Source organism: Equus caballus, chromosome 7, assembly GCF_041296265.1.
Source record: "Equus caballus isolate H_3958 breed thoroughbred chromosome 7, TB-T2T, whole genome shotgun sequence".
Lineage (NCBI taxonomy): Eukaryota > Metazoa > Chordata > Mammalia > Perissodactyla > Equidae > Equus > Equus caballus.
This window is the reverse complement of record NC_091690.1, coordinates 82,675,194-82,699,254: the sequence shown is the minus strand read 5'-3', so window position 1 is coordinate 82,699,254 and position 24,061 is coordinate 82,675,194. Positions and strand designations below refer to the sequence as shown.

At 51.3% G+C, this 24,061-nt stretch overlaps 1 protein-coding gene across 6 annotated transcripts in view; it reads left to right on the top strand.

Annotated features, from left to right (window-relative positions):
* The window catches only part of GALNT18 (polypeptide N-acetylgalactosaminyltransferase 18), a 351,794-nt gene extending 335,802 nt beyond the window's left edge, over positions 1-15,992 (top strand). For 2 of the 6 annotated variants that reach the window (XM_001501162.7, XM_023646045.2), the window contains one exon: positions 3,566-3,993. In XM_001501162.7, the coding sequence (XP_001501212.4) occupies positions 3,566-3,712 (147 nt within the window). In that variant the 3' untranslated portion in view covers positions 3,713-3,993. Of the gene's footprint in view, positions 1-3,273; positions 3,994-15,593 lie in introns of those variants that run through there. The other 4 variants (XM_023646043.2, XM_023646044.2, XM_023646042.2 and 1 more) reach the window with 4 other exon arrangements.
* Positions 15,993-24,061: the final 8,069 nt, after the last annotated feature.

Below are 24,061 nucleotides of genomic sequence, written 5' to 3'. Positions count from 1 at the left end.
TGCTTGGAGCAAGTGTCATAAGGGATGCTTCTGGGTCCAAAAGTCTTTGAGGGACAGGATGGGGCCCCAAGGTGGACAACTTGAGGCCATCCTCCACGATCATCCCATTGTGGTTCAGGAGCGTGCTGTGTCCACGAAAGGCCCAGTTCCTTGACTATGTTGGAGAAGCCTGTTGTCCAGTGGAAATGGGGTGGTGGCCCTCTGCTCTGGTCAGTTCAGAGTGACACAAAATAACTGGAGTTGGACAACCAGGACAACCAGGATGAAAAAAATATACAAAATTGTCCCACAAGGAACCGAGATTTTTAACCTGGAAAAGCACAGACCCGTGGGTGGGGTAGGGGGACTCACCTTCCCCTATTGGAAGGGAAGGGATGGAGAAGTAGGAGCCGACCCAAGTGTAGGGACCCGAGGGACAATCTTGGGACCGCTTGCCAGCCTGATGCCCCCCAAACAAGGATTTTAGTTCAAAGGGAGGAGGATGCTCCGAAGGCAGAGCAGCTGGGAAAGGAAAGCCCACTTTCCCTTGTTCAGGGCTGGGCACTTCGTCCCTGGCGGGGCCAAGCAGTGGCTGAAGTATACAGGCCACTCAGCATGTGGATGAGAACGAGAGGGTGGGCCTTCAAGTCTCTTCCTGCGTGGAAACTCTGGGTCTTCCTGAGCCCCTGTCGACAGCCACTGGGTCCTCCGCCCTCTAGGGGCCTGAACCTGCGGGCGTCTCTCTGGCTGTGCAGTGGTCCCCAGTTAATAAAGCTCGCTGCCTCGGTGGCTTCCCCTTTGCTGTCTCTCTGCTCCTGGGTGCAGTGGGTCGCTGCTCTCCTCGGCAGCTGCTAGGGTTTGGGGCCCAGGAGGAGGACATGTTTTGTTCACTTGAATGCTTCTGACGAGGTTTGCAGGCTGCTGGGCCATCCCCCACACCCCGGAAATTGGAAATGCCATGCCCCCAACACTCACACAGACAGTCTAACCCCCTCTGCCACCCAGCTTCTCACTCCCTGCCTCCGTCACCCACTACTCGAAGTCTCTCCCGAGGGAGCTGGATTTTTTTGTTTTAATTTTATTTTATTTGAAGAATAACACACATACATGCAGAAAAAGGCACAAAGCATAAATGTTCAACTTGATTTAAAATAAAGCAGATGCCTATGTAGCCACCACCCAGGTCAGAAGTAGCACACCACCAGCACCCCAGAAGCCCCTCTCTTGCCTCCTGTCAATCATTTTCCCCCTTCCTCCCCCCCAAAGGTAACCCCCATCCTGACTTTAACACTGTGGTTTTATTTTGCCTGTTTGGGAAGTTTGCATGAGTAGAATTATGTCTGTATTCTTTGTCTGGCTTCTTTTGCTAACATTTGTGAGATTTTTCGTTACTGAGTGGGGCTCTAGCTTGGTCATTTTTCACGGCTGTATAGTATTCTATTATGTGTCTATACCACAAGTTACTTATCCATTCTACTATGATGGGCATTTGGGGTGATTCCAGGTTGGCGCTTTTACAGATCATGTTTCAGAAAGCACTTGGATGCATGTCTTTGTTGCACACAGTTTCTGCTAGATGTACACCTGGGCGTGGAATGGTTGGGTTGCAGGGATGTGCTTGTTCAGCCACAGTAGATACTGCCAGTCTCCTAGGTGGCTGTGAGAACTGAGTGTCAGTGCTCTCCTGAGATGTCAGTAGTCGCCGTGGGGATGGGGGTGGCAGACTGGAGATGGATGCAGCTGGGGGATGGGCTGCAGAGTCTTAAGAGGCAGGGTCCCCCCTCTCCCTGCTGCCGGTTCTCTCAGAACCACTCCAAGTGCAACACCTGAGCACTGTGACCTTGACCTCTGACCCATTGCCTCTCACCTCTATAGGTCATGACAGCCAATGTTTACTGACCACCTATTGCATGCCAGGCCTTTTGCTGGCTGCTGAGGGCACAGAAATTGATAAGACGGAGAACTCTCCATCTAGAGGGGGAAAAGACAAGTAAATGAGGAATTTCACTACCATTCAATAATGCTGAGCTAGAAAGGGCACAAGATGAAGAGCACCAAGCCAGCCAGGCAGACTGGACGAGAGGGAGTGCAGGTGGGGTGAGGTGAGAGGTGAGAAGACTTTTGGAGGAAATGGAGCAGGAGCTGAGCCTTGGAACATGACGTGGCTTCGCCTGCTAGGAAGCATGGAGGACCCCAGGCACAGGCGCAGCCTGTTCAAAGTCCAGAAATAATGCAAATAGGTTCAGAAACCCACAAGATGTTTGGTATGGCTGCAGCAGAAGGTGCAGGAGCGGAGGGAGGAGATGAGGCCAGAGAGGGACGCAGTAGCCCCCCATGACGGCCTTCAGTGCTGTGCTAAGGAGCTCGGGCTGTGTCCTCCAGGCCAAAGGTGCATTCCAGAAAGATCCGTCTTCCTGCCTCTGGAGGTCGGGAGGGGGTCAGGTAGGGGCTGGTGCAGTTGTCCAGGTGAGAGCAGATAGTGGCTGAACTAGGGAAAGTGTGATGGGGCAGGAATAAGGGGACAGTCACAAGGCATGAGGGGAGTGGAACTGGCAGGGCTCGGTGCCTACTCAGACACTGGGGAGAAGGCGAAGATGTCAAAGAAAATGCCCAGGTTTCCCACACAAATGCTTGGTTATTGCTGAGAGGGAAACACAGGAGGAGTAGGTTCTGGGGGAAAGGTGAGTTTGACCACCTCCTCAAGTGCCATGAAGCTACAAGGGGCCCATTTATAAGGACCACCACCCACCCTAAGCAAGTCTGCCTGCTTGGGAGGCCAAAGCCCAGTGAGCATGTCTTTGGTATAACTCAGAGATGCTCAAACAGTCCAGGCTGATGCCCCGCTTAGAGCCAGCAGCCCGAATGTCCAAGCCCTGCAAGGATCACACTAAAAGCAAAAATTGGGGGGTTCCTCTTTGCTGCTGTGGGGCTGCTTTGGGGAGCAGAACATCCCTTCTTTCAAGAGGCTTTGGGGCATAAACTGAATATACACGGCTACAGAACATTCTGGAACATCGGTAGCATGGGGGAAAACCATGCATGTCCAGGGCTGAGGGAGCTCAGCGGCCTAATAGACAATATCCAGGAGCCAGAGTTCGGTTGAGGCCAGCACAGATGACTCCTCAGAGCAGGAGGTCCTGGGCCTCTGGTGATGCTCAAATTCAGGCTGATCGTCAGGTAGTCCCGAGGAGCTAGGCTTTCCAGAGCAGGAACCCAGCCTGTGGTTGTGGGCAACAGAGCCTGGCCCCGGAGTAGGAGCTGTGGGAGCTAACCAGCATACCCCACCCCGGCCAGGTAGACAGAAGTTGGCATGGAGTGTTTCCATCCTCTGTCCTAGCAAAGAACTAGGGCCTGTGAAGAAAACTGAAGCACATGCTCAGTCTCAGGGAGGAGACCAACACATCTAGGACGTGGAGCCAGAGCCTTCGTGGGAATGCTGACCCCAGACCTGTCATGGCCTTGCTGGATCCCAGGCATCTGGACACACAAATAATCCCAGCCCCCACCAGCCGTGAGAACTGAGGTTCCCCCATCTCCCCGTGTTGCCTCTACGCCCTCTGACCCCGCTCCCTTCCCTGGCTCCTAGGGAGGCCCCATCCAGAACCGCAAGTCCAAGCGCTGTCTGGAGCTGCAGGAGAACAGCGACTCGGAGTTCGGCTTCCAGCTGGTGCTGCAGAAGTGCTCGGGCCAGCACTGGAGCATCACCAACGTCCTGAGGAGCCTGGCGTCCTGACCTCTCCCCCCAACACCCCGCCCCGGGAGCCGCCCCTCCCTCCCCTTTGCTACTGTGTAGCACCTGCTGCGACGTCCTCTGCTGTCCTTGTGGGGTTGTTTGGAACCAGGTTAGTGGGCCCCCAAAAGATCTTTTTATTTCCTATTCAATTTTCATGGAGTTTATAGAAAGATGCTGAATGGTGGGTGAGGGTATAATATCATAAACTATTTTGCAACTGTAAATAGGGGACAAATGGAAAATATTTATAACTGACAATAAAATACTATTGATTAAGAAAAGAGTTTTTGCAGTTATTTTGGTGCTCGGTGGAAATTCATGCCTGGCTCCTCTGAACTTGCCGGAGCGGCGTCTGCTGGACTTCAGGCTTCAGACTGCCCTGCCCTCTCCTGGAGTCACCTCCTTCACCTCCCAGCTCTGTCACTGCTCAGACCCCCAGCAGACACTTGCCTACAGCCAATGCCCCAGCCAGTTGCTAAGAGCAGTTGGCTCCTTCCATGAATCCCATATATTAAGTTTCCTGGTGCTGCCGTAGCAAAGTGCCCCAGACTGGGGGGCTTAAACAACAAGAAATTCCTTCTCTCCCGGTGCTGAAGGCCAGGATCCCGAAATCAAGGCGGCGGCAGGGTTGGTTCCTTCTGCGGGCTGTGAGGGAAGACCTCTCCCAGGCATCTCTCTGAGCTCCCGGTAGCCACAGGCGTCCCTTGGCTTGTAGATGGCCGTCAGCTCCCCGTGCTTCCCTCTGTGCACGTCTGCCTCTGCGTCCTAATTTCCTGATTTATAAAGACACCAGTCGTATTGGATTAGGGCCCACCCTAATGACCTCATTTGAACTCAATTAACTCTGTTGCGACTCTCCTTCCAAATAAGGTCCCATTCTGAGGCGCAGGCGGTGAGGAATTCAACACGTCTTTTGGGGAAACAATTTGACCCATAACACATAGCTCACTCAGTTATGGCTTCGGGACACCCCAGCCTCGGGACAGTGGCTGCCATCAGAGTGGAGCCATCTGTCTTGGAGCGTCTTCCCCAACCCTCTGGCCCTCCAGTAGTTTCCGGTTGACTTGTCCTGGCCCAAAGAGGCCTTCCTCAGGTTGGGGGCTCCCGTGTTTAGTTTGAGGGACTCCCCACCCCATGTCCTGGCAGCACTTGCAGCCCCCTGGCTCACAGCAGAGCAGTCATGAGTGACAGGCTGTAAGACTGAGGCAGGAGAGGTTTCAGGCCCACTCACCCCCGCAAGTTCTCTGGGGCCTCCAGCCACACAGCCGCCTGTTCTGGATCAGTAATTTATAGATGAAAAACTGACAAACATAGAGAAACCTCCTGCACCTATGGGACCCCAGGAGGGAAGGGGCCTCCTGCCTCGTCCATCCTCGCACACTAAGAACCCCATCTAGCACAGGATTCACCCTGGAGGGGCCGCGAGGGGCTTCCTAGGCTAATGTCGTAGCTTCCCCTCTAGGTTTACACTTAATTCCCCAAATGGCCCTTGGCTCCACCACAGAGACCCATGAGAGGGTACCACCAGGCTGGTCCCCTGCGGCCCCCACCCAGGAGGTCAACATGGGGAGCAGGACCCTCAGGAGGAAAGAGGCTCCTACGAATTCGCAGGCACTGCCTTTGTAGTGCTCTGGAGCCAGGATGCCCTCATCCCTTCCCCGCGCTTACTTCTCGACCTAAACTCTACTCTTTCCTACGCTCATGCCAATGAACATCTTCCTGTAGCTGTAACGCATCCCGTACTTCTAAAGTCATTCTCTGTTCTAGACTCACTCTACCCACCTCTTTCTTCACCTCTAAAATACCAATTCCTGCTCTTCATAGTCACCCACACGTCCTGCCCTGCACCAGTGTTCCCAGGGTCTGGTCTCCAGACCAGCGGCATCAGCATCACTCAGGAACTTAGCAGAATTGCAGTTCTCAAGCCCCACCCCAGATCCCCTGAAGCAGAAACGATCTAGGTTTGAACAAGCTCTCCGCATGATTCTGGTTCCCCACTACAGTCCAAGAACCGCCGGCAGCCCCCGCCTCGGGCAGGTCACGCGTGTCATCCCTCCTCCACTTGCCAGGCCGCCATCCTCAGCAGCCTCTGTTCCTACTGCGGCTGCAGCCCAGAAGGCCCCGCGTCCACCCACACTCACACCTTCACTGCCTGCACCACGTCTGTCCCTCATGTAGAGAAGCAGGACCGAGAGTGTGGCCTCTGGAGCCGACAGCCCGAGTTCAAGTCCCAGCCCTGCCACTTCCCAGCTGGACGATCTTGGGCAGCTGCTTGACCTCCTTGTGCCTCCTTAAAAAGTAGGGATACTAATAGTATATCTTTTACAGAGTTGTTGTGAAAATTAAATGAGTGAATTTGTGTAAAACACTTAGAACAGTGACAGGCACATAATAAGTGCTATAAAGCCTTAGCTATTATTATTTCATCCATTGACATCCTGACACCCAGATGCTGTCACCGACATCCCCACCTTCATACCCGTCTACACCCACACTTCACCATGCCTGTTGACATCCATGGCCCACCCCACCTGCGCTAACACCACTCATGTCTGAACCACCTGCCTGGAGGCGCTTGTCCTCACACCCATCGCCCCCTGCACCCATGCCCCTGCAATCTCCACACATCCTTGCCCTCCTATCGAGGGCATCTGGACATCTACCACTCCCAACAACACCTACACCCTGAGAAGCACACTGAGGATGACGCCCTCCCCAGTACTCACTTGGGGGCAGTTAAAACAGGGGACACGGGGGCAGTTCCCCTCTAGGACACCAACTCACCATGTCCCTGAGCCCAGATGCTCAAGCCCTGGAGGGAGAAGAGGCTCTGAGATGGCCTTGAGGGCCCTGACTTCCTACGAGCAGGGACCATGTGGCCAGTCCAGGCTCTGCTATATCTCAGAGGGACAAAGGTAAGAAGTCCAAGGCCATGTGTCTCCAAAGCAGAGGAGCTGGGTAGGTTTGGGGCAGAGGCAGGAGTGAGAGCATAAAGGGAGGGGGAGGGCAAGGAGGTCCTAGCCCACACCCAGCCTCATCGGATCCCAGCCTCAGCAGGCTGCTTCTCCCTGTTGCTGCTGCAAGCTGGACAGCAGCTGTTTAGGGGCTCTCTGAACACCCCAGGGTAAGATCATTATTTTTCGTAATGATCTGCACATTAAACAACTTTGTTCCCTGATTCCACTGCCTTCCCAGACACCAGAAAGGGCTCTTCCAGCCTGTCCTGCAAGACCTCCTGGACAGCCAGCCCACTGCCTGCCCACAACCCAGTCCCCCAACTCAACCCCAGCCTTCACCCGGTCCCTGCCCATGGTCCCACCTGTTATGGGTAATGAAGGAAGAAGATGGGGTCCTTGCTCCCCACTGGGAGGTGGACACAGTTGTTTGCAGAAACGATGGCAGAAGCCGTCAGTGATTTGGCTATATCCTGCCCAACCCCGAAGGTCACCTGCCACCAGTCACAGTCCTACAGCTCCTGCAGCTTCCTGCATCTCTGCCTGAGGCCCTTCTCCAGCCACAGGCACATGCTCGGGCCTATGTATGGGTAGACCAGAAGTACCGGGAAGTTTAGACCTTAGGAACAACCCCCAATCAGTGAGGGATGGGCCTGCTCATTCTTCAGGGGCATAAATGTGAAGCCTGATCCCCCAGTCTCTCAAAGGGTCCCAGTGGGACTGAGCCCCAGTAGCCACCTCAGTGCACCCTCTACTGGCTTTCCTCCCTTCCTGGTCTCATGGTCCCCACTCCCTCTCCAAGCTTGCCCAATCATCTCCCAAATGCTGGTCTCTAGGTCTGCTCCCGGGAGAAGCAGCTCATGCCCACTCCTCCTGTGCAGTGGCCCCACACCCATGGACACCAGGGATACCAAATCCTCCTCTGTGCCCCGACCTCTCCTTTGAGCTCCAGGCCTGATCTCCTGCCGCTGACGGGCCCCGGGCAGCTGGGTGGCTGTCCTTAGACAATGCTGACCCATGTGCTGAAACAGACCTGTTGCTCCTCCTCCCAAGCCCACCCCAGTGACCAGCATCACCCGCCACCAGGTGCTCAAGCCAGAGACCTCCTCTCGTCCCAAACTCCCCATCCCCCCATCCTCCCCCCAGTATCTTGTCAGTACATCACGGCAGTGATGCCTCCTTAACAGCTCTGGGACTGCCCTGGGCCCCTTCCTAGCTCACATGGACCCTGCCTCCCCACCTCCAATCTCCCCGACTCCCCTCCTCATCTGCCCCCGACACTGCAACAGTCACAGGGGACTTTCTGAAATGCAAATATGATCAGATTCCTTCCGGACCTAAAACCGTCTATAGGTCTCATCAAAGATGGTGAATGACTAGCTCAGGCTCCAGCCTCAGAGCTCCCTCCTTCTGTGAGTCCAGCAGCCGAGGCTCAGAAGCTTCCAGGTTGGGGGCCCTAGACACAGGAGGGCCGTGGGTGTGAGTAGGCCTGACTTCCTGGCTGTGGCACCCACTGGACATCTGCAGCCCCCGCCCACCCTCTGGGGATGTTGGTGTCCCATGTCTTCTTTCCTTTTGTTGAAGAGGTTTTTCTTGGGGGCTGTATTGGTTTGCTAGAGTTTCCGTAACCAAGTACCACAGACCGCGTGGCTCAAACGACAGCAGTGTGTTGTCTCACAGTTCCGGAGCCCAGAAGTCCAAGCTCCAGCTGTGGGCAGGGTTGGGTCCTCTGAGGGCTGTGAGGGAAGGATGTGTTCCAGGCCTTTCTCCTTGGCTTATAAATAGGCGTCTTCTCTCTGTGTCTCTTCACATCATCTTCCCTCTGTGTGTGTGTCTCTGTTTCCAGATTTCTTCTTCTTGTAAGGACACCAGTCATATTAGTTTAGGTCCCACCCTAATGACCTCATTTTAACTTCATTACCTCTGTAAGACCCTATCTCCACATGAGGTCACATGCTGAGGTACTGGGGTGAGGACTTCAACACATGAATTTTTAGAGGGGACACAATTCAACCCATAACAGGAACAGAGCGGGGGAAGCGAAGAGCAGACCCCAGGTCCCAAGAGGCTGCCTACACTCACACTCACCTTGCCCAGCAAGTCCTGGCTGTTGAGGGCAGCCCCAGTTCTGGCCTTCATCTGTAGAGATGACAGGGAATTTGTGCATAAGGACCTGAGATGGTCGTCATTGCCCTCTGTGTCCACACCCCTCTTAAGGAAAGCTGTTCCACCACAGCCCCAGCTGTGACCCCGTTTGTGCCATGACCATGCTCTCTCCCTCCCTAGCTGTTTTGACCTGACCCAAGGGCAGGCACCCATAGGCCGGCCAGCGATCAATGACTCAACACAACAGGATGAGCTGGGCCAACCCAATTCTGCCTGCAAATTTGCAACACAACATACGTAAAGAACCAGCCAGTGCAGAAGTCCAGGAGCCGTGGCCATCATGGGGATGCGCCACGGGGATGAGCAAGGCCCCAGAGGGCCAGGTGAGCCACAGCCGTGTGCATGCTGAGGTCGCGAGGAGGAAAAACCACAGCTGAGCTGAGACGATAACGGGGCTGATGAGCAGAGGCAGCAGCCCCATCCTGAGGAAGCTGGAACATGACAGGGACAGGGATGACAGACAGCCCTGGAGTGGCCTGGGTTTCCTGCTCATCCCAGACCCAACATGGGCACACCCTAGTGAGTCTTCTTTTCCCTGAGCTGGCTGAGCAGCTCCCTTTACAACAAACGAAGCTGACCGAGGCGGGCTATAAAGACTGTAGACTCCAGGACCTACTCACGCACAGACCCTCACAAGTGTCTGAACACTCACACAATCTTTACAACTGCTGCACACACATTTAACAGACGGGCATGCGTTTGCACCTTCTGTGTAAACACACAGGCAAGGCTTACACTGCCACTCACACACACAAGTGTGTGCACATACGTGCAGTACATCACACAGACATATGCATAGATACACACACATTCACACATCCTGACCTGGAAGGGGAAAGTTATTTTGGGCCACTCCCTAAAGATCTTTTTTATAAGAATAAGGCTGTCATCCTTTAACATCTGTTAACATGGCCCTTGCGTAGCCGAGGCTGCTGGAAATCGGAGCTTTTTTATTCTCCCCATTTCTTTCTAATTATAGGCAAGACTCACAAGAGAGTTCTGAAGAAAGACAGACTTTCTGGCCTTAAGATTCTGTGTTTATTTGCTTTCTTCATGATCACGAGAGTCTCCAGCCCAGGAAAACAGACATGGGACAGAGTCACCCCAAAATGCATCCTCTCTCAGCCACGCTCCTTCTCCTGCCTTCTGCTCCACAGAGGAGGGAGGGGAACGAGGCAGACACCTTGAGACCACATCCAACTCCTGACCCCACAGGACCCTCAAGTCCCACTGCCCGGCCCTCGGGCCTCAGCCCATCTCTCTCTACCCACAGATAGGAATTTTATCCTTCCCTGGTGTTCTGCCAACATGATTGGCCAGAAAGGGCCTAGGGAGGCATTAGTCCTAATACGGGTATGTTTTCAAGTTACACAGGGTAGCCAGACTGTAAAGCCTGTCACCACATGATGCCTCTGTCTCTGTGTTCAACCTCCCTGTCGTTGCTCCTGGGGATGGGGCACCCAGGGGAGGGATCCCACCCACAGTGTCCTCAGGGGAGAACCTGTGGCCAGAACCAGACTCATGGGTGTGTGTCATGGGTCCCCAAGCTCAGATTCCCCACCCGGCTTAGTTTAATACTCTGGGGTCATCATCTTGAAATTCTTAATAATTTCTGAACATGGGACCCTGTATTTTTATTTTGCGCCGGGCCCATCTACTTGTATAGCAGATCCTGCCCGTGACATAGCATTATGGTAGAAAACGCCCAGAATCCAGCCCACAACACGGCACCTTCTCCCAGGAGGAGCTGCTCCTGGTGAGGGAGGCAGCTGAGCCCAGTGCTCTAGATTCTGCGCCCCCTCTGTGCCGCCTCCCCCGACTCCGTTCCCCTTCCTTCCCCTTCCTCTTCATGGGATGGTCCAGTTCCCGTGGCTGCCACCCTCACAACAGCCCCTAGGGGGCACTGTGCTCCCTTTGTGCTCTGTCTGAAGCGTGGACCCAAATCCCACCCCTGGGTTCCTTCGTGAAGCACACTAGGAATTCCAAAAGGGACTGAACTACTGAAGGGGGACTCCAAGGAAATGATCCCCAAACCAAGGAGGCAGCCTGAGAGTTATTTTCCCCCACTGCATTCTGCCCCCTGAGATGCTCTACTCACCACTTTCTGTGGGCCTGGTCCATCTTCAGTTCCCGACCATGGAAATGGCCCTGGTATAACCTGACCCCTTCCCCTACTGGGGCAAAAAAGAACCTTCTGTATTCAGGGCGCAAGTAAGGGTGTCGGCCAGAAACAGATGGCACACTGGGGGTTAACGACGGTGGGGGTTTGCCATCTCCAGGGTGTGGGCAGAGTAAGGTGAAGCTCCCAAAGACAGCAGGAGTGGAAGCCCTACTCCTGTAACTAAAGGGACAAGGAGAGGGCGGGGGGCTTCCAAACCTCATCAACAGCTGTGGCCATGGAAGTGGGCTGCCCAACAGGATCTGCTGCCAAAGCAGGAGAAACCCCCCACTGTAGAGCCACGGCCCAGCAGGGAGGGAGCCTTGGGCGTCAGGGGTAAGGCTCGAGGAAAACACGTCTATTCCTCCCACCTCCTGCCACTGTCAGATATTCTACCGAAGCCTCCTATTGGCCAAACGCAATTGGAGGCAGAGGGCGGAGGAGCCACTGATGCAGTGATGGGGATGCAGTCCCCTGAGCGACCAGAGAAGAGCGGAGCATGAGAGGACCAGCATGCTCCCCCTCAGCCTCGTCCTGGTCGGGACCTCCAGGCCCCCTAACTGCCTCCTGTCGTCCTGTCCCTCCCCCAGTCTCTGAACGCCTCCTGCACTGAGACTCGCCATAGCATGTGCTCTCCCCTTGAGCTCTTCCTTCCATTGATTGAAAGAGAGGAGAACGGAGAGGGACCTCCCGGCTTACAGCTTGAGTCCCTTGAGGACATCGCCAGCCTTGCCTCCTGCTGTCCAATTCCTCTGGGGTCACTGAGACCCAAGCCTCCTTCAACAGCCTCAGCACTTCCTGACCAGCATGTGGGGGCCTAGAATGTGACCTCAATGCCCTAGAAGAGCCTAGGATAGTCCTTGACCTTGTAGTGCTGGAATAGCAAACAGATCCCATCCACTTGAGCACATTTGGTTGGTCGTGGCTACCTGGAGTGATGTGTTGGGAAAGATGCTGAGGTTCTGGCTTTCCTTGGCAAGAGTCCTGGCATGGATGAGCCAGGATGAGAGAGGCAAAGTGTCACAAGTGTTACATATTTGGCCTTTCCACCCTGCCCTTCCACCCGCCTCCACTGCACTGCTCCAGAAGTCTCACCGCCCGCTGGGACTGAGGCTCTCCATGGACCTCAGCCACTGGAGCCCCTCATCGACTGGGCTGCTACCACCAGGGGGCCACCTACCCATCAGTGCTGTGTCCTGTCCATAGACCCAAACCACAGGGGCCCTTGAGCTGCACTTGTGGCATTGGCCTTTGCTGCAGGTGCACGTTCCTCAGCCCTTTCCCCTTCGGGCTCTGCCCCCTCCCCACCCCTGCCAGGGAAGCAGGTGAAAGTTCAGCACGTCTGCTCCCCTGCTGGGCTCACCTGGACCATGGTTGGTGTCTGGGGGCAAGTCACAGGCCAGGAAGGTCCTAAAGATGATTGTAAAAACAACAAACATTTGATTACTTCTATGGCCAGGCACTGAGGTAAGTACTTTCCATTTATTTTCTCATTTAATATTCATTATAACCTTAGCAAGTAACCCTATTGTCACTCCCTTTTTACAGTTAAGAAAACTGAGGCACAGAAGGGCCAGATCATTCTATAAGCACATACAACTCCTAAGAGACAGAGGTTGGATTTGAACCCAGGGAGGCTGAGTTTAGAGCCTGCCCTCGTAGCCTCTATTACACTACAGTGCCTCCCTCGGGGGCCATGGGAACCCCACAGCAGCCTTATGCTCCAAGCCGCCGTTGACAGCAGAGTGCCCCACCCTGAGGCTCTACCTGGACCAGAGGAGCAAAGGCCACTGACACCTAGAGAAGCATCAAACCTGGCCCAGGACCACACTAGTGCTTCACCAGCTCGTGGCACCCTGCAAGGTAGGCACCATTACTAGCATCACTTTACAGATGAAGAGACCAAGGCAGAGGGGTTAAATAGCTTGCCCAAGGTCATACAGCTAGCAAGTGGTAGTAGCCAGAATTTGAACTCGGGCCCCATGATATAGATCTGTGGCCCTAACCACTGAGCAATACTACCTCCCAGCCACCTGGCTGCCTTCACGTGATACAGAATCCACAGGACCTGCCAAAGACCCCAGGAGCCAGCCTCCCTGGCTCCCCGTGCTGCCAGGACTGGAAACACCGCCCCCCTGTTTTGATTCCTTGGGGAGCCTGACCTTCCAAACGTGACCACAAAGAGAATGTGATTAATGAGCCAATTATTTCTGTGGAAGACATCATGCAAAATAAATAGCCCATTTCCCTCCAATTTACTGTTTTAATAAATAAATAGCGCTCCACGGTCTGGTTTTGTTTATTGCTGCTCATACCTGAAAGTTTGTGATGAATCTTCATGTTGTTCATTTCCAAAATTAATCAGATCTGCCTGATGACTTTGAAATATAGGACCGCATTTGTCCTTTGGTGTTAACAGCAAGACAGCCAGGCGGGGCCACAGGGAAAGGCGGGCCCAGGGAGGGGCGAGCAGAGGGCAGGGTGCTGGGAGCTCTGGACCCGTGACTGTGGAGGCCCAAGTGCCCATGCAGGAGAACCACGGTCAGGAGGCTCAGCATGGAGCTTCACGATTGATGGGTCAAGGAAGGTCACCAGGAGGGACAAGGGCATAGGATGAGCAGGGGTCCTGAGTCATTGCAGAGTCATGCGTTCAACTGGCTATCTTTTGTAGATCCTTGTGTGCAGGCACAGAGCCAAGGAAAGGAGGCCAGCTGTGTCTGTGGGGCGCTGACCTCTGAAAGGATGTCCTAGGTGGGATGGTGGACCGTCAGGGTTCAGTCTAATCAGAAGTAAAAGAAATCCAACAATCGAGTGTTTATGATGTGCATGTATATGCTACACACTTTGACACACATCTTTTTAAATCACACAATAGTCCATGGAGTAAATGTTAGGTACCCATTTTACAGATGAGGAAAGGAAGAAGTTCACGTGCGTGAGCTTGTGTATGAGGGCAGGTGTGAAGTGTGTGAATGCTGAGGGGTATGCTTGCTTGTGCATGTGTGCATATGTGCACAGGTGTGCTATTTACAGCCCTACGTGGTGCTTGGGAACCTGTCGTGGAATGAGTTTGCATGTCTGTAAATATATGTGTTCATTTGTACATGTGCATAGTGGTGTTTTGTGTGTGTGTACACACCTAGCTTGTTTCTACGGTGGTGTGACTAGGCCTGTTTTTATTCCCTTTTCTATGTATTTTATCTCCACCAAACAGTTCTCTGGAGAGTCTCCACAGATCTCTTGAAATCACTTATCCCCCTGAACCCTCACTCCTACTAGGCCATGAGAACCTCAGGGTAGCGACAGTACTGACTTTGTCTCTGTCTCCCGAGCTCCAAGCACAGTGCCTGGCATGCACGGGTAGATTCATCCATTCATCCATTCAACACGTAGGCCTCGATTGTCTGCTGCCTCCTGTGTGCTGGGTATGCGACAGGAAACAGAGACACAGTCACCACCCTCAAGGAGCTCATGGTCCAGTGGAAAAGACAAATATTAACCAAATAATTAAACGCTGGAAAGTTTCAACTGCAGTAAGTACTAGGAAGGAGACAGAGAATTCTGACAGAGTATAAAAGGTGGAATAAACTAGTCAGAAACAAGAGACGGATGCCAAGGAAGTGACATTTGAGCTGATGTGCGTGCTGAGAAGGATTAACTAGAGGATAAAGGAATGTCTGTCCACTCTGGGAGTGGCACATGGAGAGGCAGGTGAGAGCAGCCGAAAGAAAGCTCGAGTAGGGGAGCTGAAAGAGGGAAGGAGTGAAAGATGAGGGTGGAAGGTAGGTGGTACCCTAGCATGCAGGGTCTTTGCATGCTTTGTTAAAGATGAGCCTTTATCCTCAGAGTGAGGGAAGCCACTGAAGAGTTTTAAGCAGGCAGGTGACCTAATCAGAGTCGTGTCTGGCTGCTAAGTGGAGTTGACTGGAGGAAGGCAAATCCATCCGTGGGTAGATCAAGTAGGAGGCAAGAATGACAGTGGCTTGGACAAGGTCATGGCAGAGAAGATGGAGAGAAGAATAAATTCCAGAGACATGTAACAGGTAAAGGAGATCACAGCAGTGGCTTGAACAGGGAGCACGAGGAAGAGAGAAGAGTTGAGGATGGAGAGAGGCGCCATTCCCTGGGGTGGAGACCATGTCAAGAGGACCGGTTTAGGAGGCAAGATCCTGAAGTCAGTCTTAAACCTATTGCATCTGAGGGCCCTTCAAGCTCTCCAGAATGAGACGTCAGAAAAATATGACAGTATGATATGTGGGTGTGGAGCGTGCACATTGCATGGCATTAATAATGTGTCCTAAATTGATGTTCCCGGCTTCTCTCTCTCCTCCACCATTTCTTTTCACCAAGAGATAATGATGGTTCTCAGAAAATTTAGAAATAGACATGACTCACCTTGGATAGAGGCTTCAGAATGAGAAGGCTCTATAAACCCAAGTCATTACCAGCTGCCAGGTGTACAGAGTTTTACAGCTCACATGGGGCTCTAACTCATTTGAGCTTCACAATAACCTGGGATCATTACCTCCATTTGAGGTTACATGGTTTGTCCTGAGAAATCATGTGTTGGGTCAAGTGTAAATGACTTTCTTATCATCTGCAGAACTGGACCTGCAAAAAGCTTCCCTTTGGAGACACGTGAATTCAATCCGCTTTACACATATCCGTGAGCACAAATGGAGAATGTGAGGAGGGGGCTACGAAGACGCACAAGGACATATCCCTGCCCTGGAGGAGATCACAGGCCAGGGGACAAGAGCCCCAGTTGATCATAACTAATGAAACACTGTGGGGAATGCTACGGGAGTCTCTTTCAAAGAACCTCTCTCTGATTATGAAAATGTTAAGTGTCAACAAATGCATAATATAGAGCATAAAACGGAAAAGAGGAGGTACCCCAGATCCACCGAGCGGTAAACACGTCCCTGTTTTGTTTGTCTCATTTTGGTGTGTGCTGGTGTTGGGCTTTTCAGTTAAAGTCAATAAATTACCTTTTATGCTTGAGCTGGTTTAGTTGGAGTTTCTGTAATTTGCAATCAAAGGAATCTTGACTAATAAGGTTATTTGGAGAATTGAATCAATTAAAGTGTACAAAGTGTTTAACACAGTACCTGGACTCCGGTAAGTACTCAGTAAACATTAGCAGCTATTCTTCTTATTCTGGTTTCATCTATTGGACAGGTGGGGCCAGCCACACAGAAGGCTGTTCACACAAAATACTGCAGAGCTTCCTGAGAGAAAATAACCCTCAGGGAGAGGAATCCAGGCACCTACGATTCCGTGAGAAAGCTTAGTCAGCAGGACAAGGGGCGCTTCTCAGGACAGCCTGGTGTTCTCCAGTCGGAAGTGTCTCCTGCTTCAGCTGCACCGTGAGTCCAGGCTGCCTGCTCTGAGGAGGGGCGGGTGAGATGGAGCAGGGAAGGCTGGAGCTTCTGACTTCACCCTGGGAGAACTCAGGCACAAAAGGCTCTCCTTAGGTTGGCTGCCAACACTGCTCAGCACGGGAAGGAGAGAGATGGTCTCTCTTTCTTTGCAAAATAGCACAGGAACCTTTGTCACTTTGAGGCATCCTAAGCTGAAAGGTCAGTTAGGGCTAGTTTGCTCTGAGGGGCCCGACACCCCCCAAAAACAAGCTTAGCCTCTTTAAGACATTGGTTGTAAGCATTTAACACATGCAGGCTCTATGGGGAAAATAATAATAAAGTATATTTAATCATCTAAGGAATAAAAGTACAGGCCAGCCGGGTGGTGCAGCGATTAAGTGTGCACGTTCCACTTCAGTGGCCCAGGGTTCGCTGGTTCAGATCCCAGGTGCAGACGTGGCACTGTACGGCAAGCCATGCTGTTGTAGGCATCTCACATATAACGTAGAGAAAGATGGGCCCGGATGTCAGCTCAGGGCCAGTCTTCCTCAGCAAAAAGAGGAGGATTGGCAGCAGATGTTAGCTCAGGGCTAATCTTCCTAAAAAGAAAAAAAAAAGAACAAAAGTACATATGTATGTGTTACCCATCAAAGTACACATGGCATCTGTGGTTCGCTCTTCATAAAATTTTAACGTGATTTGGAGCTCATCTTCCCCATCTGTTACCCTCCTGACTTAACTGGTGTCACTGTGACATGCTGAGAATTGCCATTTGAGGAACTAAACGTGTTTGAGCTGACACTGGTATAATTTTTATCTCCCATGCTTGTCTGCATGGGAGCACAGGCTGTAACGAAACCAGCTCAGATGTTAGTAGCTTTTGTTGGAGATGTACTAATTGACGCTTCTCTCCTGAGGGAGACAGCCCTTGCCTGGCTTGTCCCTGAGACCTGGCCCCAGCACTTCCTTGGAGGAGAGGGGAAAAGAGACTTGAGCTCTGGCTTATCTGACTCAGCCTTCACTTGCTGTCCCAACTCTCTCCAGAACCACCAGCCAGAGCATTCAGGTCTTAGCTCTTGTTGACTTTCTCGACTCTTCAAGCTGTCCTGATATAAAGCAATCCTCCCTCTATGAAAGGCCAAAGCGTCATCCCTTAATTCCTTGTATAAACCCCTGGTTTCAACCCTGGGCTTGAACAGTTGCATTCAACAGCCCTAAGTATAGCTAAACTCTCTTGCAGCTTCAGAGGGATAATAGTGTGGGAAGTAGTTAAGAATGAGGATCAAAGAAATTATAAGGGGACAGTACTTGCAACTAGATGGTAACATTTTGATGCTCTGTTGTTGGGAGCATGTATATTAAGGATTGTTACGTCTTCTTGCAGCATTGACCTCTTTATCATTACATAATGTCCCCCTTTATCACCAATAACTTTCCTTGGTCTGAAATCTGCTCTGTCTGAAATTAATACAGCTACTCTTGCTTTATTTTGGTTAGTGTTGGCATGGTATATCTTTCTCTATCCATTTACTTTTAACCTACATGTCTTTATATTTAAAGTGGTTTCTTGGGTCTTATTTTTTGATCCACTTTGACAATATTTTAATTGGTGGATTTAGACCACTGATTAATGATGTTTTAATAACAGACCACTGTTCAAAGTGATGTTTGTATAGTTGGATTAATATCTGCCATATCTGTTACTGTATTCTGTTTGTTGTCCTTGTTCTTTGCTCATCAACTAGAGTTCAGGTTTCCCTACCCCGGCACTGGTTCCCAGGGAGGTTTCAGCTCGTGGGTTTCTGTTTCCCTAAGTGGTGGTTCTCGGTACTCACTTGTCAGTCTCCCCAATTTTGGGGGCAGCTTTTCGCCCTGTGGCCTCACTCTTCTCACAGATCTAAGAAGAGTTGTTGAGTCTCCAGTTTGTTCAGCTTTTTACTTGTTAGGACAGGGTGCCAACCTCCAAGCTTCCTGCATGCCAGACCAGAGACCAGAGGGTTTTTTCTGACAATACCTCTGAAAACCTAGAGAGCAGTCCTGGGTACTAGACGTGACCCTCGAGTTCTGGACTCTCCGTCAGCCCCCTCAGCACACCTGCTGCCCTGGGTGCCCACCTGCTATCCCCAAACCAGAAGGCCATCCATGAGATGACATCACCAGCAGGTGCAGACAGGCCCACCAGTTGCACAGTCAGCTCTGCTTAGGGGAGGCCCTGCCATACTGGGGGCTTCTTGTCTGTCATCGTGGCTGTGCTGATGGTGCATCTTCAAATCACAGCACCCCTAAACGAAGAGATGGTCGTTCAGCTGCAATACACAAACCCAGTTTGGGAGCCCAAATGACATGGCTCCAGTCTCATTGGCAGGAATTGTGCCCCTTGGATCAGGCACAATCTGCAGAATAAGTGAAACTGCCAGCAGAGAGAAATGTGTTTGAAAACATGACATGATCCATGGTTAAAGCATGCGCATTCTGCGTCCACCTCAGAAATATTCCACTTCCAGAGCAATTTCTTCACTAACTAGCTGTCTCTTGAATGGACCATATGTCTTTTTCATTACTGTGTCAGCCCGGACTCCATTGGCAGCAGTTCCCACCTGCTGGGCCCACTGATTTCCCATCCGAAGGCCCAGCCCTGCCTGGTCCTGGGGCCATGATTCTGAGAGACTCCAGGCCCACTATCTGTGCCCATCCTGGTCCCTGATGCAAACTTCCCTCCCCAGGAATTTCAGGTGCTGAAGCCTTGTCGTACCTTGTTGGCAACACTATGCCCTGCTACCTGCCAGCTACCTGCCATATGGACTTCTGGGCACCACCTGCCTAGATTTCCCATCAGTGTATTATGTTGGGATTCATTCATTAGTTCATGCACTCATTCATTTACTCAACAAGTGATTATACAGCATCTGCTAAAGCCACACACTTTCCGGTGCCCTAGAGACACAGTGGCAAGGTGACCCAGTTCCTCCTCTCAGGGGTGCTGGGCCAGGACAGCCACACGAGGCCCAGCACAAGACAAGCATGGTGCTCATGGTTCCCTCCTGTGCGGAATGAGGTAATGAAACAAAAGCTTGGCATGTGACAGCCTTCAGCAACAGTCAAGGGAAGTGGCTGCCACTGGGAGTCCAATGTGAAGCTGGGTCTCCTGTGACCTGTGCCCGCAGTCACCTATACGTCCCTGGCATTAAACTGATCACACTACATGGTTACCCTCGTCAAAAATTGGGTCTTCCTCCACCGCCGGCCGACAGTTTCAGGAGGTTGAAACTGTCTAGTCCACAGACGCAGGTCACTCTGCCATCCTCTCCAGATTGGGGGCAACTATTGCACCACCTGCCTCACTTTGGTTGTGGTCTCTCCCCTGAGTGGGTGTGCTTGTTTCACCCACTTCAGACCATGGGCAGATGTGGATGCTCGCACCCTGGTCTGGGTCCAGCACCCCAGGCTCCCACAGCTGATTTCCCGAGTCCAGTTCCGGGAGATCTTTGTATGTGGGATTAGACCAAATGGCTCGGCTATGCCAGCCCACAATCCCTGGGTTCTGTGCACAGGGGTCCTCCCGATGTTGGGCTCCTCCCCTCAGTTCTCTGCTACCCTCCCTGATGGCCACTTCCACAGGCTGGGAGCACCTGTCCACAGCTACTTATGGGCCTACAGCAAGGAGAGAAGAGAGCTGACTATACGACCAATAGAGAGATGCTCCAGGGTCCCTCCTGGGACCACGAAAATGTGAGGTGAGGCTCTCTTTGCAACACCTTTGGAGTGTGCCAGAGACACGACAAAGCCAAAGTCCCTTAAGAATCATGCACCATCTAGGTGAAAGGCTATGTTGAGCTGATGCCAATTATTGTCACAACAGACTTTGGAGAAGGCATTTTTTTTCCTTATTGTGGCAACATTGGTTTATAACATTATATACATGTCAGGTGTGCATCATTATATCTCGACTTCTGTATAGGCTGCACTGTGCTCACCATGAAAAGTCTAGTTGCCATCCATCACCACATATGCGTGCCCCTTTACCCTTTCATCCTCCCTCCACGCCCTTCCACTCTGGTAACCATCAGTCTATTCTCTGTATCTATGTGTTTGTTTGCTGTTGTTGTCGTTTTTATCTTCCACATACGAGTGAAATCATACAGTATCTGGCTTTCTCGGTCTGACTTATTTCACTTATTATAATACCCTCAGGTCCTTCTTGCAAGTGGCAAGATTTCACCTTTTTTATGGCTGAGTAGTATTACATTGTGTGTGTGTGTATACCACATCTTCTTTACCCATTTATCCACTGATGGGCATTTAGGTTGTTTCCAGGTCTTGGCTGTTATAAATAAAGCTGCAATGAATATAGGGGTGCAGATAGCTTTTCAAATTAATATTTTCATGTTCTTTGGATAATGCCTAAAAGTAGAGTAGCTAGATCATATAGTAGTTCTAATTTTTTGAATGAAAAGACAAACTACGAATTGGGAGAAGATATTTGCAAATGATATATCCAATAAGGGGTTAATATTCAAAATACATAAAGAACTGATACAACTCAACAACCAAAAAACAGGCAACCAGATTAAAAAATGGGTAGAGGACCTGAACAGACATTTTTCTAAAGAAGATACACAGATGGCCAACAGACACATGACAAGGTGTTCAACATCACGATTTATTCGAGAAATGCAAATCAAAGCTACCATGAGAGACCACCTCATACCCATCAGAATGGCTATTACTAAAAAGATAAGAAATAACAAGGGTTGGAGAGGATGTGGAGAAAAGGGAACCCTCATGTACTGCTGGCAGAAATGTAAACTGGGGCAGCCACTATGGAGAAGGCTTTTATAAGCAAGATGCCTCATAACAAAAATAGTAACTAACTCATACATATCTGTATGCCGGGCACTTAACTACTAATTTACATATATTAGCTTATTTAAGTCTCAACAAACCCATAATGTCAGTGCTATTATTATCATACCCATCTTACTGATGAGGAAACTGAGGCACATGTGGTCGATGGAAAGAACCTCATACTCACCAGAGTTGTCATTATTTTGTAGCAAGGAAAGTATCTAGAAAACAGAAATATCAGAATTCTGCAATGCAACTACGGAGGGCATGGTCTCCAGGTCCTAGCAGGATGCTGAATGAGGAAATAGAGAAGAAATCAGGAATGAGATGCGACTTTTTCCGAAATGCTTCAGCTTTCTGTTGCACTGTATTCTCCACCTCTCTGTTCAGAAAGAGCTCTCCAGTCGGTCTAAGCACCACTCCCAAACTTGGCTGCACATTTAGCATCACCTAGGGAGGTCTTAAAAGTCACGATGCCCAGACCGATTGAATCAGAATCTCTAGGGGTGGGACACAGGCGTCAGCATTATTTAAAGCCCCCACTGATTTAAGACATGACTGGATCCCTTCTGGGGAAAGCTTTATGGCTTGAAGTGAAGGTGAACATGGCAGCTCAGATCCTGATCAGCAAAATGTGAGAAGCTAACACAAGTTCCCTCTTCTGGAGTGCAAGCCTCCTGGGAAGGCAGGCACAGACAGCACACCCGTGAGAAGCGGGTGGCTGCCAAGCAGGCCACAGAACTCCTGACCCAAGTCCTGTCAAGCCTGACGGGATGTAAGCGTGGCTTGAAAACCTCAAAGGCGATATTTGCAGGGAGGAAGCTGGCGGTGTTTGAGCCTCAGAGAGGTGAAGCAATTCCGAAGACCACAGATGCTGCTGACAAGGGGAATGCTCTGGGGGCAAAACAGAAGTACTGCAAACAGCGCGGCCACTGGAGCGGTCAGCTTTCTGGTGCCTGGTGTCGGACAGCAAGTCTCCTCCGCGTGGCTGCATCATCCCACACAACAGCCCATGGCTGCATTGCACACGCCTGAGGTCTCATGTCAGAGCAGAAAATACAAATGGTCTGAAGCAGAAATTCCTGGGTTTGAAATCTTTCTAGACACTCACCGGCTGTCAGTCTAACTGCCCCCTCTGAGGCTTAGCTTCTTTATCTGAAGGATATCATTAGAAGGAGATCATTAATTCACTTAACAAATATCTGCAGGGCATCTGCCATGTTCTAGGCATTGTTTTCAATGCAGGGGATAGAGCAGAAAACAACAGAGATGAAAGTCCTTGTTTTCTCGAGTTTATGCATTGTTTAGGGGAAATGGACAATAAACTAACAAGTAAGTAAAATATATAGCATGTCAGCAGGTGATAAGTGCTGTGAAGTTATAGAAAGCAGGGAAAGGAGATAAGGATGCTGGGGGGTGGGGCATGCAATTTCATAGGGTGGTCCAGGAACACCTCCCTGAGAAGATGGCATCTGAACAACAACCTGAGGAAAGAAGGGAGCAAGCCAGGCAGAGAGCTGGGGGAAGAGTGTTCCAGGCAGAGGGGCAGCAAGTGCAAAGGACCTGAGGTGGGAGTGTACCTGTGTGCTGTGCTTGGGAACAAAGTTATCTACCTTCTGGGGGGGGGGGGGTGTATACACATATATACACATATACATACACACATATACATACACACACACACAATTTTTGGAAGAGTAAAGAAATAACTTGGGAATCCCCCGACAGAGTTGAATAACTTGGGAACCATCTTTCCCAAAAGGAGGAGCTGTCACCTCTTCTAGGTGGCAAAAATCAAGCTATGTATAGCTCAGTTGGTGGCCTTTATGAGTTAATCCAGGCCCAGACAAAAGCCAAGTGTCCCACACATTAATGACAGGGGTCACTGTTTGGTAAAGTGATGAGGTCAAAACTTCCTACCAAGAAAAATGTCCTTTCCTCAGATGAGTCCGTGCTGGGTTGTCTATGAAAAAGTAATGCTCCCCGTGAGGCACTCTTGCTTCTCTGAGGAGCCCTGAGGAAACCAGCCTCAGCCCCTTGTGGTGGGGAGATGGAAAGAGACTGGGGACCGTCCCACAGGCACCCTGCCCCTCCCTCCCAGAGGCAGCAGAATCGACACCACCCTTAGCCCAAAGGAAGCCTAAAGCACTCCAGTCTACAAACCCTAAAGGATTTGAGGAACGGAACCTCGGCCTGTGAGGAAGGATGAGGACAAAACCCAATGGACTTGAGAGGGCACAAGATGGAACCAAGAAAGAGGGCTGGAGTTTTGCAGGCTGCTTCTCCAGGGTCCTTCCCCTGCACGCAAAGAGAAATGGCTTGTGGGAAGTTACAAATTCTGCCCCTCCCCCAGGACCCGGCTCTTCTGAAACCCACCTGGCCCTTCAGTAACACCTTCCTATGTCTCCACCACGATCCGGTCTGGCAAAGACTGGTGAGCCACGGGGTACCAGCGGAGGAGACACAACTGCTCCCCAGCCATCTTGTGGCAATGTGGGGACAAGAGGGCTGGAAGGGCATTGTCCCCCCACTTTGTTAGCGTTAGTGAGCTAAGCTCCAGCAACAAGCAGTCCCAGATCTCAGTGGCTTAAAACAGCCTGCCATGGGGCAGGTGCCTCTCTTGGGTCCTCCACCTCTGAGCAGTGTCGAGGACCAAGCCTCTTTCATCATGGGCTCCACCTAACTGGAGTGCTTTGCTCCAGTTAGGTGAAGGGGGAAAAGAGAAAGAGTAGGCGAATATACATAGAGTTTAAGGCCAGGCATGAAAGTGGCCTCTATCTGCCCTCATCCCATTAGCTGGAACCCAGTCTGAGCCCATACAAGGGAAATTGTGAAATATAGTGTTACTATGTTCCCACATGAG